General features: G+C 38.5%; 1 protein-coding gene and 1 long non-coding RNA gene across 3 annotated transcripts in view; one reads left to right on the top strand and one right to left on the bottom strand.

The window, feature by feature from the left end:
- Positions 1-14,630, bottom strand: part of FIGN (fidgetin, microtubule severing factor) — a 122,992-nt gene that overhangs the window by 3,510 nt on the left and 104,852 nt on the right. For both annotated transcript variants that reach the window (XM_067741721.1, XM_067741722.1), the window contains one exon: positions 1-5,529. This exon is cut by the window's left edge and continues 3,510 nt beyond it. In XM_067741721.1, the coding sequence (XP_067597822.1) occupies positions 3,275-5,529 (2,255 nt within the window). In that variant the 3' untranslated portion in view covers positions 1-3,274. The remainder of the gene's footprint in view (positions 5,530-14,630) is intronic.
- The window catches only part of LOC137226592 (uncharacterized), a 135,828-nt gene that overhangs the window by 45,899 nt on the left and 75,299 nt on the right, over positions 1-14,630 (top strand). The gene's annotated exons all lie outside the window — the stretch shown is intronic.

The following is a 14,630-nucleotide window of genomic DNA, read 5'->3' as shown; positions in this document are numbered from 1 at the left end:
AATATTTTGGTGAGAAGCATGCCAGAAGTGTAGAGTATTTCCATTCGTGTCACACATAAGGTCATTATGAACTACCTCTTGAATTTCTATTGATCCTTCTACTGAAGTAGTTTCCTTCACTTCCTTTTTGTCCCTGTTGGAAATGTTATTGCAGTTGTGAAGAAGGGAATTAGGGGCTGTTAAGTGGACTGGCTCAAATCCCCTGGCCAGACAGCAAGAGACTTGGACTGGCTCATTACCTTACCTTCATTAGTAGCCTTCTCCAAATTCTGAGCAGTCAAAAAGAGTCCAAGACTATGAAGCCCCATTACTCAGTTGTACCATAACTGATTGTGCACGTTCACTTCTCAGGATGTGGTACCCCCACCCCCTCCCCAAGCTCTAGAAAAGATGGTCAGAAAAGAGCTCATTATTAGGCTAGTCCATAGAAGAGCTCATAATGCTGCCATGCAGAATCAAAGACTCACAGGACAGCACTACCTACTCAAAAGTCAGCATTATCTCCCCCAACAGATCTTCATTTCTTCAGCATGCCCAATTTCCTAAGAGATCAAATCCTAGAATTTGTGAGGCTAAATGAAATTCACACACAACTTCAGCTTCTGCCTAAGTACACGGATTTTTGGCCACTCATATCTCAAAGTAATTTTTAAGTCATTTAAAGCTAAAAGCCAATATGCATGACTTTATTTTCAGTTTTATAAATGAGTGTAAAACACAATAGTGCAGTCATATATTTGGCATTAACTCTTACTAGCCACGGAAATGTGGGTCAATACTGGATTTTCCAAAGTTGTCTAAGTAAGATTGGGTTTGTCAAAACTTGCCAGTTGCTTTCAAGTGAACACAGAATGTTGGCGGAGATGAAATGTGACGTCCAAAAGACTGAAAATAGGTCAGCACCGTGCAAAAGTAAACTTGTCAGTGAGATCAATATGAACCTACAGGTTAATGGGGATATTAGAATTTCCTTACAATAAGGGGTATGTGCAGGGTAGAGCCAGAACACGACTGTAGTGTTTATTCACTTGTGAAAAGCAGAGGACGTACTTAAATATTATTTTTTGTATCCTTAATGAAAGGCACTGCTTTTTAATATGGAATATTTATGTGTAAGAACAGTTTTAATTGATAGAAAATCATAGTAAGTTAAATTCTGGTTCATTTGCTCAGTTTTTAGCAACAAGAAAAACAAGAAAAAAGGGGAGTAATGATCAAGCATCATAAAATTTCAGAAATATCAAGTCCTTCATTAGCTTTCTCTATGTTAAGTGTTTCAGAGAATTTGACATTGTGGATGAAATCAGTAAAAAAAAAAAAATTTGAAGGAAAACAAAACAATAACAGAAAGACCTTTCTTAGGGCTTCTCATTGCATTTATTTAAAATTTTTAAAAATGTACATCACTTTTTGAATACATAAAATGCCAGTGCTTTGCAACAGTTTTGTTACTGCATCTCTCAACTAAAAAAAGGAAGGAAAAAAAAACCAGGAAAAATACATTCAAAAAGCCAGGCTGTTCTGCTTATGCACGGGCAGTGGCTTTGGAAGGCTACAGCCTACACGGTGTCTGTTCAGAGGCATTGCCAAACATCAGTCACCTAGCAATGAAAAGTTGCACATAAAGCATTAAAGGATACAAAGAACAACTTGGTGGGGAGCAGATGAGGAATGGGAAATTGAGAAAAATGCCACATATGCTGTTGGGGTGAGGGTGGACTTCGGTGGAAGTGAGCATGAAGGCTGATGTGTTTTGGAAACTAGATTTATGGGAAAAGATAGAGAAAACAAGGTAACATGTTTGGCAAGCTATATTTGTGTGTGTGTGTGTGTGTGTGTGTGTCTACTTCCAATTTTCTATTTGACTTTCCAAGAGAAATGCAACAAAACTGAGGTAGAAATGAATGTGGGAGCACTACAGCCCAGAAGATTTCAAAATGAGAAGCAAAATTGCACTGACAAGAGAGGAGTCAAGAAGGAGAGGGGACGTAGATATATTCTTTGCAGATATATAAGTTGGTTGGTTGTTTTCTGTATTTATTTGTTTGCTTGTTTGTTTTGGTTGCTATCTTCTGCATTCTGTCAAACAGCACGGCAAGCCTATAAGCTAGATTAGTGAATAGGATGACACCATTCCCAGCAGTTTCAGAGAGAACTTGCAAATCACCACCACCATTACCAGCTCTGCAGGAAAAGGCAGTCCTAGTTTTTAGGTACTGTGACTTTCAGGGTCCTAAACGGGTCTTGTGGCTGACTGTTCTAGACACTAACACAGACTGTATAAGTAGCTTTCCATTAACCAGTGTACCTTCTAAGAACATTTTCACTTCATTATCAAGGAGCAATGTACGAAGAACTCTTGCAGGTATTGATATAAAGAATTATTCTGCTCTGGTCAATTCCCCATAATTAGTGAAAGAACCTTTAAAAAAAAATCCTTCCATTTTTACTTTAAGTTGTAAATATTCAGTTGTATCACACTCAGTATTTTTCTGGATACATTCAAAGTAATTTTCCTTGCTATTTTCCAATTGTTGAGGTAAACATACATTTTAATATAAAGTAACGTTGAAGCCTATCCCATTACTCTCAGCAGTACATAGTGCTTTCAACACATTCCTTTGAGGTACTGTACAAATCACAATCACTTTCCTGAGTTTTTGCAGACAAGAACATTAAAAGAAATGAACTGCAGAAATTAAGGTCCAGATTACCGTTACCCTGTTTTACCTGTTCTTAGCTTAATACTGCAGAACAGACAGGATTGAGGAATACTGTTGCTCTTAAAATGGCAAAAATCTGGTTTTCTGTCGAAACACAACCATTCATCTCTTTAGTCCAATAATGTTTGAAGTTAAAGCTCTTTATATTAGCACATGCCACCAATGTAATTGTGAGGCAAACAAAAAATAAAGCACCACTCCAGGCACTTGACAGCAACTAAATCTCGAGAACAGCAGAATGGAATCAACACACGAGGTTCATGTCCTTCTGAAATCAACACACTTGCACCTTGCTCCTTGGTGAGTGTTGTCTAGCTTGAACCGAACTGAGCATCAGCAGATGCTTTATGTCATCTGGGGCTTTCAAATCAGAAGCTCTCATTGGATGCATTTTTCCTCCAAATCTACCCTGACTCTAAAGATGCAACTTAATCGTCTTCTTCCCCAGTACCCTTTGCAATTCAAACACTACTGGAAAGGGGCTCTATACCCTATGTAGCAGGTTTTATGTGTGTGTGCCAACATTCATTACATTTTTTTTAAAGAAGTTATCACTGACTGCAACCAAACATTTTGTTCCATTCAACATACATATCAAGCTCTTTTTGAGATATGCTAGGCTGAATCTTGCAGAAAGCATTTTCAAAGTCTTGATATGTAACGGGTCTCAACTGGCTGGGCATAATGGCTGAAAGGTCTGTGGCTGGCATGGCATGGAGAGGGCCCACCGCTGCTTCCTGACACAAATGAGCCACGTCTAGTCCAGAAAAGCCTTCTGTGCGCTGGACGAGCAGTGCAAACTCCTTGTCATTGAGACAGTAATTGTGCTGTGAGAGCAGTTGTACTATTATCTGGTGCCTCGCTGTGCTGTCAGGAAGTGGGATTAAAAGTCGTTTCATGAAGTACCTCCGAAGAGATTCATCTATTTCTTCTGGTTTACTGGTGGCACAAATTACTACGATTTGGTCCTCAGCCGAAGTTAGTACAGTGTCCAGCTGCATCAGAAATTCGGTTCTCATCCGACTGACTGGACTGTGTTCCTCACTCACTTGAGAGGAGAGAAGCATGTCAATGTCACTGACAAAAATCACCGAGGGCTGGCGACACCTGGCCACAAGGAAAGAGGCGTGGATAATTTTCTCTGCTTCTCCTAACCACTTGGCGATAAGTCCAGAACCAGCAATTTTGAAAAATGTGGCCCCCAGCTGACTAGCTATGCATCTGCCCAATAATGTTTTGCCTGTTCCCCGAGGTCCAAATAAAAGGATGCTCCGAGGTAAGGCCGTCAGTCCACTGAATGCATCTGACCTCAACACTGGCCATAAAACCTCCTCTTTAATGACAGCCTTTACCAGGTCGAGACCAGCAATGTCATTCCAGTCCACTGGCGGTCCTTGGGTGATAATCTCGTTGGTTACCAGGTCAATGAGGTGCGTGTCAGTATTCTTCAGTTGCTCGTCCACAGAGTGGTTGGATGAGGTAGCTGCACGGAGTCCAGGGCCTTGCATTGGATGAGAGAGGAGCTGCCTGTGCTCATCCCCATGCTCACTCATTACTGGTGAAGTGTACTTCCCGAAGGATTCACTGGATCTTGATCCTAATGAATTTTTAGCAGTACTGTAGGAAGGAGGGGTCAGAGCCCTACTGGACTGGCTGCTGAATTTCCTTTGCTGTTCAGAGGACATTAGCTGCTTCGTTGGCTTAAATGCTAAGGATGATGTTTCAGCACTTCTGTCAAAGCCATTCCCCCGATTTGAGTTTGAAATGCTGTTGTCGGGCATTCTGTACATAGGACTCTGTGTAGATCTCTGTTGGCCATAGCTGTAATTTCCATAACTGGAGTCCATGTCTCCTTGCCCTGCCATATAGAAAGCTTTCCTTTTGAGAGAACTTGCCGAACTGTTTGTCAGAGCCGCGGGTGCGATAGGTGTCAAACCATGACCCTGGTAGGTGTAGCCAGGAACAGTGGTGGGGGGCAGGGGGGTGGGAGCAGGAATTCCTGAAGGCAGGTATGCTGAAGGAGGAGGGGGTGCACCCCCAGGGCTGTACCCAGATCCCACAGCAGTATGAGGAGGATAGCTAGCAGAGGGATAGCTATAACTGGAGAGGTTAGAAGTCCCATTGTAGCCTGGGACCAGGGCTGGTGGCGGTGGAGGAGGAGGTGGTGGCTGTAGGAGCCCAGAGCTATGCAAGGGAGAAGGATGAGGTGAAGGAAGTGCAGGTGCTGGCTGGCTGCTGTAAGTAGAATGCAAATATGAGCCGTTGTATCCTGGGGCATATTCCTGAGATGGGAGCCCTGTATGAAGACTAGGTACAGTGTGGCTTCCACAGGTACTACTTGAATAACTAGGCTCTGTCAGGTTGCTGGCCACCCCAGGAGAGCTCCCTATACTTGCAGAGACATCTGCTGGAGGGAGGGCTGAACTGACTCCAGCTTTGCTGGCAGTGATAACATCCGGAACACAGTTCATGGGATAAACAGCGTCTGAATTCAAGGAAGGCTGCCACGGTTCGCTTTCATTTTTCCGACCGTTCACTAGTCCTGATGGCGCATCAGAGTAGTTGCTGAGTACAGGTCGGTCCACGGGGCCTTCCAAAATGCCAGAATACTTCTCTGCATATTTTTTTAGTAGGTTGGATGCAGTCAGAGCAGATATGTCATCATTTGCCCAGGCATACTGGTAGGTGCGCTGCAGATGACCTCTGTAAGCTTCAACTTTGTGGGCAGGAGACCGAGTGGTGGAGGTGATGTCAAAGTGCTGTTCTGGCCACTGGGCATGCTCCGGCGTCCACTGCATCTTCAAGCCTAAAGATTTGGGGGGGAAAAAGTTAATTTACTTAGATACTCATCAGAACCGTTAAAGCTTTTTCCCCCAACTTCTTTTGTTACCTATTATTTTCTGCCAACGATAGTGACATTATAAAGGATTTCCACAGTTTATAATACCTGTTATGGTCTCTACAATGCATATACTTTAAAAGGGACTGAATTTCAACCCTGTATAAAAAGTAAACAATTTAAATGAAAACCCTGTATAAAATTTCAACCCTGTGTAAAAAGTAAACAATTTAAATGAAAACTTTCAACCCTGTATAAAAGTAATTTATACCCTGTATAAAAAGTAAACAATTTAAATGAAAACTCTATAGGAGACCTACATTTTTTTTTCATTTTTAAGTAATAAGTAAATTTATTTCTGCTAAGCCTATCAAGTTACTTGCTACACACACACACAGAAACACATATGTATGTACATACACATTCCTGTCAAGTTAGAATTCAATCACAAGTTCTTACAATAAAATATGCATACATTTTAAATATCTAGCACGTGAGAGTATTAACATGTGCGATATCCAGCTATCCTGTCTCTTCACATCACAGTTTCTGTTTTATATTTTAACCAATATAAAAATGAGACACAGCTGACAGATCACATCTAGGACACCTCTCTTATTTGGTACTGAACACCTAGTTAGCACAGTATAATGCTCCCTGCGCAGAACAATATGACACAGACATAGCAGGTCATTCCATAATCCAACTCTCATCTAAAGTGGTCCACGACAGTTTCAAATCTGCTTCGTGGAGTGCAGCAAAGCAATCTCCCAGGCAGCGCTCCATCGCTTTCATCACACAAAGCCTACAACTCGGTATGAATTACAACTGGCTCCTTTCTGCCTCTCAGTCCTGTTGTTGAAACTCTGAAAAAAAAAAAACAAGCATCACTTGTCTGTCGGTCTTCTAGCTAGCATTCTCCCTTCTTCTGTTATCATCTTTCCCTCTGCCTTACAGCCTCCAAGGTACTGAGGGGGGGGGGAAATATATATATATATATATATATATGATGAAGGGGGGAAGCAGGTAAAAGGGAAGATAAGAACAGAGAATATGGATTCTAACCCTTTACATTTATGGAAAGCAGTGTGTGGCATAAACTCGAAGAGTACAACTAGAAAATGAGATGCTATGTGTAACTCTATCATCTGCTAGATTACAAACGGAAGCAAGGTGACTATGTAGCAAACTATACAAGAGTATTTTCTCATTATGAAGCAGTCAGAATGAGAGAATCATTTGAATTTTACAGTTTAAAGAGAGACCTTAGACATTGCCTTATTTCCCTCATTAGGGAACCAGTACCCAAAGGGATTTATAATGTACCCTCGAGGACTCACATATAGTTAGTTACAGAAGAGCACTGGAACCCTGTTCTATTTCCCAATGCTGGTTCGTCCTATTCTAATCTCTGCTTGATTGGAACACTTCCTATTCTGATACAGCTGTATTAAGCAGGCCTCCTTAATCTCCTTTGTATTATGGTAAGTGAATTTTGCAAACTCTCTTGTGCCCTCTGGCAGAGATTCCTTGATAAGAAGGAGTTCTGGTCTAAATGAAGCATCTGTGGCATCAGCTCCCTTCTGAATTACTGCAGTCTATTTTGACAGCTCCTACCCGCTTCTGCTTTCCTCCTCCAACCCCTTTAGCTCTTCATTGCCTGACTTTGGCTCCTGACATGGCCGGCTTTGACTTACTGAGCTAAACTGAACGTATCACAGAGTTTGGTAACAGAATGGCATGTTGATTCCCTTCTGACTCCCTCTTCCTTGCTTGCAAAACCACTGCACCAGACTCTGGAAGTTAATTAGCAGGATGATGCTGTGCTAATTGTGTTAATTTACAAGGTTTCAGTCAAAGAGAATCATGCCAGGGCCGGCACTGCTGTCATGCTTCTGACTTAATGATTAAGAAATACTGAAAACAAGGTGGGAAAGATTGCAGTAATTACATAATAAATGAATAAAGCAACAGGATTCATTTGCAAATATATTTTACTGCAGTTGTACTCATTTGCATTTGGATTTTTAAAAAGGATCCATGTAGATATTCATTGGCAAATCACCATCTCAATTAAATTAACTCTGAATGCTGCACTGTATAACTTAATCAAGCTCCATATATATATATATATATATATATATATATATATATATCTTTTTGAGTAAAAATACTAAACACCTTACTTCTCCTGTATATGCAACAGATTCTTCACTTTCCTTCCCTTCACCTCCCCACAAATCTTCATGTTTCTCTTTTAAAACTACTTAAAAAAATAATCTCTTCAATTGGAAAGAACATATTATAAAATCCTGATGAAGTGCAGCTTGCATCATTTCATGCAGAGGAACTCTGGGGGGCCTTCTAGGAAGAACTAAAGTGATATTCTTAATTGTTTCTGCTTTCTCAATCATTACTTTTTAAGGGGGAGAAAAACACACCGCAAAATGGGTGAAATGACCGAGACCACACTTAAAGGGGAAAAGATGCAATTTTAATGAAGCAGCATTTCAGGAATCATACTTTCATTAAATTCAACTGGAAATTATTAAGAGCAAATCACCAGGAACCAATCGCAAGTAATCAGTATCTAAATTCTTCTAGTGTCATGGGATTTACTTCAAGCCTTATAAAAAGGAGAGAATATTAATGGGACTGTAATGTAGAACTGTCTAAAAGACCTACAGATTCATTAGTCCTGTAAATTATTTCCAGGGAATTTCTATTAGGATTTTTTTTCTTTAAAAGATTATCAAAATACAGAGTTGAGAAAATAAGAAAACACGTATGCTATGAGTAGGAATTTGATTAGATGGATACAGAAGAAACATGAATAAATGTCTTTAAAAAAAGGTCTCAGAAAATAATTTAGGAGTCACAGACAATGGAATTTACCACAAACACAACACAACACTCACCTCTCCCCCCATAAAAGGGTCTGGCTTCCTTTCAGTTAGCTGAGCTAAGCCACTGGTGGCATAAGTTAACAAACATACATGACAAACATGATTTTTTTAAAAAATTGCCCCTTGAAAAAATGAAACCGCTTTAGCTTTAGAGTAATTATTTTAAAAAACAACCAAAAAGGGCAACTTTCACCTTTATTGGATTAAAATTTTTCTTGTAGATTAATCATTCGTAAAATACATGCAACAAATGATTTTAGTAAGTTATAATCACTGTAAAAGACAGGAATATATAATAAAGTTTAAATAAAATAGGTTGGCCATTTTCACTGCATAGAGAAATGCATAGTTTAACTGCATAAACTCTAGCAAAAATAATTAAATTTCATAAGATTTGTTTCATCTGAAATTAAATAAAGATTCTATCAAAATTATCTGTTTGGGGCTTCCCTGGTGGTGCGGTGGTTGAGAATCCGTCTGCCAATACAGGGGACATGGGTTTGAGCCCTGGTCCCGGAAGATCCCACATGCCACGGAGCAACTAAGCCTGTGCACCACAACTGTTGAGCCTGTGCCCTAGAGCCCACGTGCACAAATACTGAAGCCTGCGCGCCTAGAGCCCACACACCGCAACAAGAGAAGCCACCACAATGAGAAGTCCGTGCACCACAATGAAGAGTAGGCCCCGCTCACTGCAACTAGAGAAAGCCCACGTGCAGCAATGAAGACCCAACACAGCCAAAAACAAACAAACAAATAAATAAATAAATTTATATATTTTTAAAGTTATCTATTTGGAACAATTACTGGATACACCATTGCCTTTTGATTCTCATGCTATTTTTGGATATGCTTACCAAGATAATTGAAAGTTTATTTATTGATGCATACTAAATAACAACCTAAGCAGGGCTGCAAAATTTAAGATTAAGGTTTCATTAAATAACCTTAAGGGGACAGAATTATTCACATCCCCTGAAACATGAGTATTTATCCAGTGCTTTAAAATCATTAATAGTATTTGAAAGTATAAATTAATAGTTAAACCATAAGCTACTTCCTAATATTAGTAGGAACTGAAGAAGCCTGTGTTCAGGAGAGTGTTCTGGTCTTAGGAGGACAAAGAGCTTTTTCACCAGTTTCTTGAATTTTAATACTAATTGGAAATAGAACTAAACTTGTTGTCATTGTTATTATTATTGTTCTATTTATTTGTGGCGATATTTCTGATGTGAAATGTAAGCAAAATGTGGAGCCAAATGTTCTTTGAACAAAATATCATGCTCCCTAGATAACAGCAGCACATGCGTGTCACTTAACTTGGCACCCAAATAATAAGATGGGTTTTAAAAACAGTTCTTATATGGTTTCTCTTTGGAACATGAAGAGAAAAACCTCAGAAACAATACTATTTTAACATTATTAGAAACATGACTCCAGAACAATAACTCCCACTGATGTTTAGAAACAGCTTAAATATTAGGTACAATAAAAATTCAGAAAACAGTAGAAAGTAAGAAAAATAGTTCAAGATAATTGAAGAATTGTTCCAAAACATCAATTTTCGTTTTTGAAAGGATTAGAAAATTCTTAATACAGCTGGCAAATTTCACAATGCAATGTGTTTATTTTTACAATATATAATTTAATAGAAAACTGCTTTTAAGATACTTTAACATCAGTGTCCACAAGGATGACATACTACAGTAAAAAGCCTGAGTATTTTATTGTTATAGGATGAATTTATGTATATATAAATGAACAAGTCTATATTTCCCATGAAACCGGACAGTTTGGATAACATTTTTCATTCTTATCATTACTGACCATTTTATAACTTAGTTTTTTTTTTTTTGTTTTTTTGCGGTACGCGGGCCTCTCACTGTCGTGGCCTCTCCCGTTGCAGAGCACAGGCTCCGGAAGCGCAGGCTTAGCGGCCATGGCTCACGGGCCCAGCCGCTCCGCGGCATGTGGAATCTTCCTGGACCGGGGCACGAACCCGTGTCTCCTGCATCGGCAGGCGGACTCTCAACCACTGCGCCACCAGGGAAGCCCTAACTTAGGTTTAATTACTAAACAGTTGCTGCCTCATTGCTCTACTTCTTCCATTTAACTCTTTAACTATTTTGAAGCAAAACTACTGTGGCATTCTTCAAAGTTCTGTCACAGCTTCAAAATGATAAAGACACTGTTATATAGAAAAATGAAGGACATAGAAACGACTTTCAGAATCGGAGGAAATTGGAAATAAAAGACTAGGTCTTCTAGAATCGATTTTTAGCACACATTCATGGAAATATTAATCTAAGACACTACCGCACCTCCCCCCACCCCAACACAGGTATGCTATTCAGAAGTTCATGAGGTCTATAAAAGCGGCTCTCTTCTACAAGGTTCCCATAGGGTAATTCTGGCTGTTAGGGACTCTGCTTTCATTTGTAGGTTTTCTCAGACTTCCTAAGGGCAGAGACCTGAGGCAAACACCTGCAGGCATGGCCGGCTTGCTCTAGGAAAGCTGCACAGTGCTCACACAGGCCTGCACGACATCACTATGCACAACATACATCACCTATTACACTCCTTTGGATATTTTTTTAAAAATTGAACACCATATTTACCAAGATTCTCTCTAGAAAAAATCACTACTGGGGTAAATACAATAAAGTAATTATAATAGTTTACTTACTGCCCCCTCAGCCTAATAATGCAACAGATTCATCATCTCCTAGGTAGGAAATGGCAAAACTAACACATAGAACATTCAAAATTTCAAGTAGAGAGTAGCAAATTCATTGGCTAAAAAATAAGAGTCTTCTGAGAGAGGGCCTACAAACTTCCTGATACTGAAAACTGGCCCTATACAATAACTACTTACCTTTATGCTTCAAGGGGAGTGATGACCAACCAAAATGTTTCAGCAGACTAAGCAGCATTCTCCTTTTGTGTACTGACCCTCGTAAGCCAAGAGGCCAACCCAGCAGTATCTAGTATTACCTGTTCTAATCTATTTGATCTGAAATCTTCCTTAGTCCATTTCCCAATAATTCCTAGCCTAAAATGTGATGTCATATTTAAAAGTAGTATCAGGGGAAAAGTGAGGGGAAGAAGCACAGAAATTATATATTCTCCTTAACCTATTTAAATAGGTTCCATCTTCAGAACACCAAAATGAAAAGTCCTGTATAAGCTGAATATGATATAGGGACTGTTAATCTTAATTAGTCAACAAATTGAGGGCCTGCTGTGTGTAAAGCCTGTGGTTCAATGCTAAGAAATTACATCAAGGGAATCTGTTTACCAGACAATGAAACTTTTCCAGCTTCTGTGTTCTTTATAATTTCACATTCTAAATTCCCTTAGACTCTTTGATTTTAGAGGTTAAGGGAACTTTCAAATGACCTAGTCCCCAATCCAGACAGCCTCAGTTACAGGTTTAGTACTTCACTTATCGTAGTATACTGTGGGGTCGAGCACTATTTTGTCTAACACAGTGTTTTGTTTGGAGGCATTACTAGATTGTTGGGATAGAAAGGGACTGGAGAAAACATAAAGAAGATCCTAGAATTTTGTTTGAAGAGTGAATAACCCAAGCTTGAGGTTCAGACCACTGGCCCTGATCCATGCCATCATTTATTTGTTCTAATCCTGGTGAAATCACATAAGCATATCATACTCACTTTTTTCAGCCATAAAATATTGACAATAATGGTATCATACACCTTACTCGATTGTTATTAAGGTTACCTAAAGCAGTAATATTTGTGAAAATATTTTCCAACTGTAACCTGCTACACAAATATTTCTTCTTATGCTTTTATTTTGAAAAAGCCAGAGATGCATTAAACACAAAACAAAACTGACTAGACAGAAAAAGAACTAAAATCACTCCTAGAATTTATAAATCACTTTTTCTTCAACCTCTGGACAGCTACTGAAAAGGAAATTTTCCAGTGGGAATGTTGGTTATAAGAAAGGTATAGAAATTCTTTCATACTCAGCAAAACACAGAGCATGATCTCCTTAATCAAAAAGCTGTCAAAAATTCAAAATATTTTTATGCTATTTATTCTTAATGGTATTTGTGAGTCAACATTGTAGAGATCACAGCTAAGAAACAATAGAGGTTTAAAACCAGTTAAGAATGATCTGAAAACCCAGTCTCAAAATAAGATATTCTAATTATACAGTAATACTGTCAAAGATTTTTCTCGTTAAATCACACTTTCACACCTCAAGAATCCAAATTATAATACATTTTGCAGCAAATTACTCCCTCCCCCTATTCCACATTATTTGCATAAAGCAATCCTTTTTAACAATCACAAAGGCATTTCTGGCTAAATGGTCCTTGGTAAATATAGTTTAAATACCTCACCTTCTAACATAGAGAAATTGCCACCTGACAGCCTGCAGGCAGCATGTAACCTGTAACTATATTTCATTTGGCCAGCACAGAGTTTTAAAAATCAGTCAATTTTATATAGAAGATCTGTAGTTCCATATTTCCCACTTTTTCAAGACAAGTTGAATGATCTTACACTAGACCTCATTCTTGCCTGGCAACAGTTGCCTGAATCTGAGGTCCAGTTGCCCCCTCTAGACATGGCATGCCCTCTCCATTTTGTCATGACGTTCCCACTCCCTATGACAACATCAGGTATTTTTATGGTATCTACTGGTCACATATGCAATTAAAATTATGACTTCACTCTGAAGCTTCAAGCTCCAGTTTTTTCACTTAAGTACATTTTCCTGAAAACTAGCAAGTATAGTGCTTTAAAACTTAAAAAAATAGTAGTGCCTTTAGATTAAAATTTTTCCAAATACTATTTATTATGTCATTCCTGCCCTGTTACTCAAAGCACGGGAAAAATATTTGATATTTCCCTTGTTGATTCAGTGTCACTAGTACAACAGTGTAAAATGAGAAATGATTGCTTTAAAAAACTGGTTTCCAGATTGCTGCTGTTTCAGCGTTCCCCTCTTTGCTCTGATTTGTTAGATACTTTTTCTAGCTGTTTTCCATGTCAGTCTCCAGCATTCCTAATATGCTCCCTGAATATGCCATAGGTTCTGACTCCACAAACCAAGACTTCATTTAATAGTAATAGTCGATCATGACCTCTACTACAACTTTTGAGACATTAAGTTACTCCAAAGTTATGCTTCTTATTTCTTATAGCAAGTTGCTGGGTAGATGGTATCTGGATAAGCAACTGATCTTGTTCTGTATGTCATCATTTTGAGCTTTAAAAGCAAGTATTCAATGTTACAGGGCACCATGACTTGGACTAGAATGGTATATACCCTGTCCTTCAATTAAATTTGTGAGTAGCTTATGATCTGAATCAGTTTCCCTAGAATGCATTAAATTTTATTCACAGCAACAAAATATTCACTCATCAAAACGTGACCAAGTATAAAAATCTCTATTTTGCCAATATTTCATAATGAGGTTGAAACTTGGTATGCATGGGTCTCATAGGTCATCATTTTTAACATGCAAGTCATATATAAGAGAATGACTTGCATTTATGAGGATGAGTGCATAAGCAGTTATGCAAAGAAAATTACACTGATAAAAGAAATACCACTTTTAGGCCACCAGGCTTATGTTCAATACATTATCAAGAGAGCCTATCACTTAAAGCAAACCAAAAACCATAATTCAAATAAATAATTTATTTTCCTCTGGGGGTCCTAAAATCTCCCATACTCAAATCAAAGTATTCAAATGAACATATAATCACACTCACATAAAATACATATAGTTTATAGTTCAGATTTATGGGTTTTCTTTTTTAAAGCAAGGGGTAGTTTTACAAAAGCATATGTATACAAATTTTTGAATAATCATCTAAATCAAGTAAAAAACAGTGTCCAAAAGTCTGTGTACATCCTACCATAATTCAACAGAATACACAACTATGCATATACATGCAATTTAAAATATACAAACAATTCATACTCTGAATCTTAGTATTTAGTGTCAGTGTTATCAACTATTGCAAGCGAAAGGATTTGAGGGTTAGTGCATAAGAGGACTGATTTTCCCATGTTGAGTCAAATGTTATCTTGTTTATTCTACCTCTGTGAATGATTTTAGACAATTTTAATCAGTTTAAATAGTGCTTTGTAGCTAACCTTTAAAGTTGTTACTTT

Source organism: Pseudorca crassidens, chromosome 6 (assembly GCF_039906515.1).
Source record: "Pseudorca crassidens isolate mPseCra1 chromosome 6, mPseCra1.hap1, whole genome shotgun sequence".
Lineage (NCBI taxonomy): Eukaryota > Metazoa > Chordata > Mammalia > Artiodactyla > Delphinidae > Pseudorca > Pseudorca crassidens.
The sequence above is the reverse complement of the archived record's forward strand: the minus strand, read 5'-3'. Positions and strand labels throughout refer to the sequence as shown.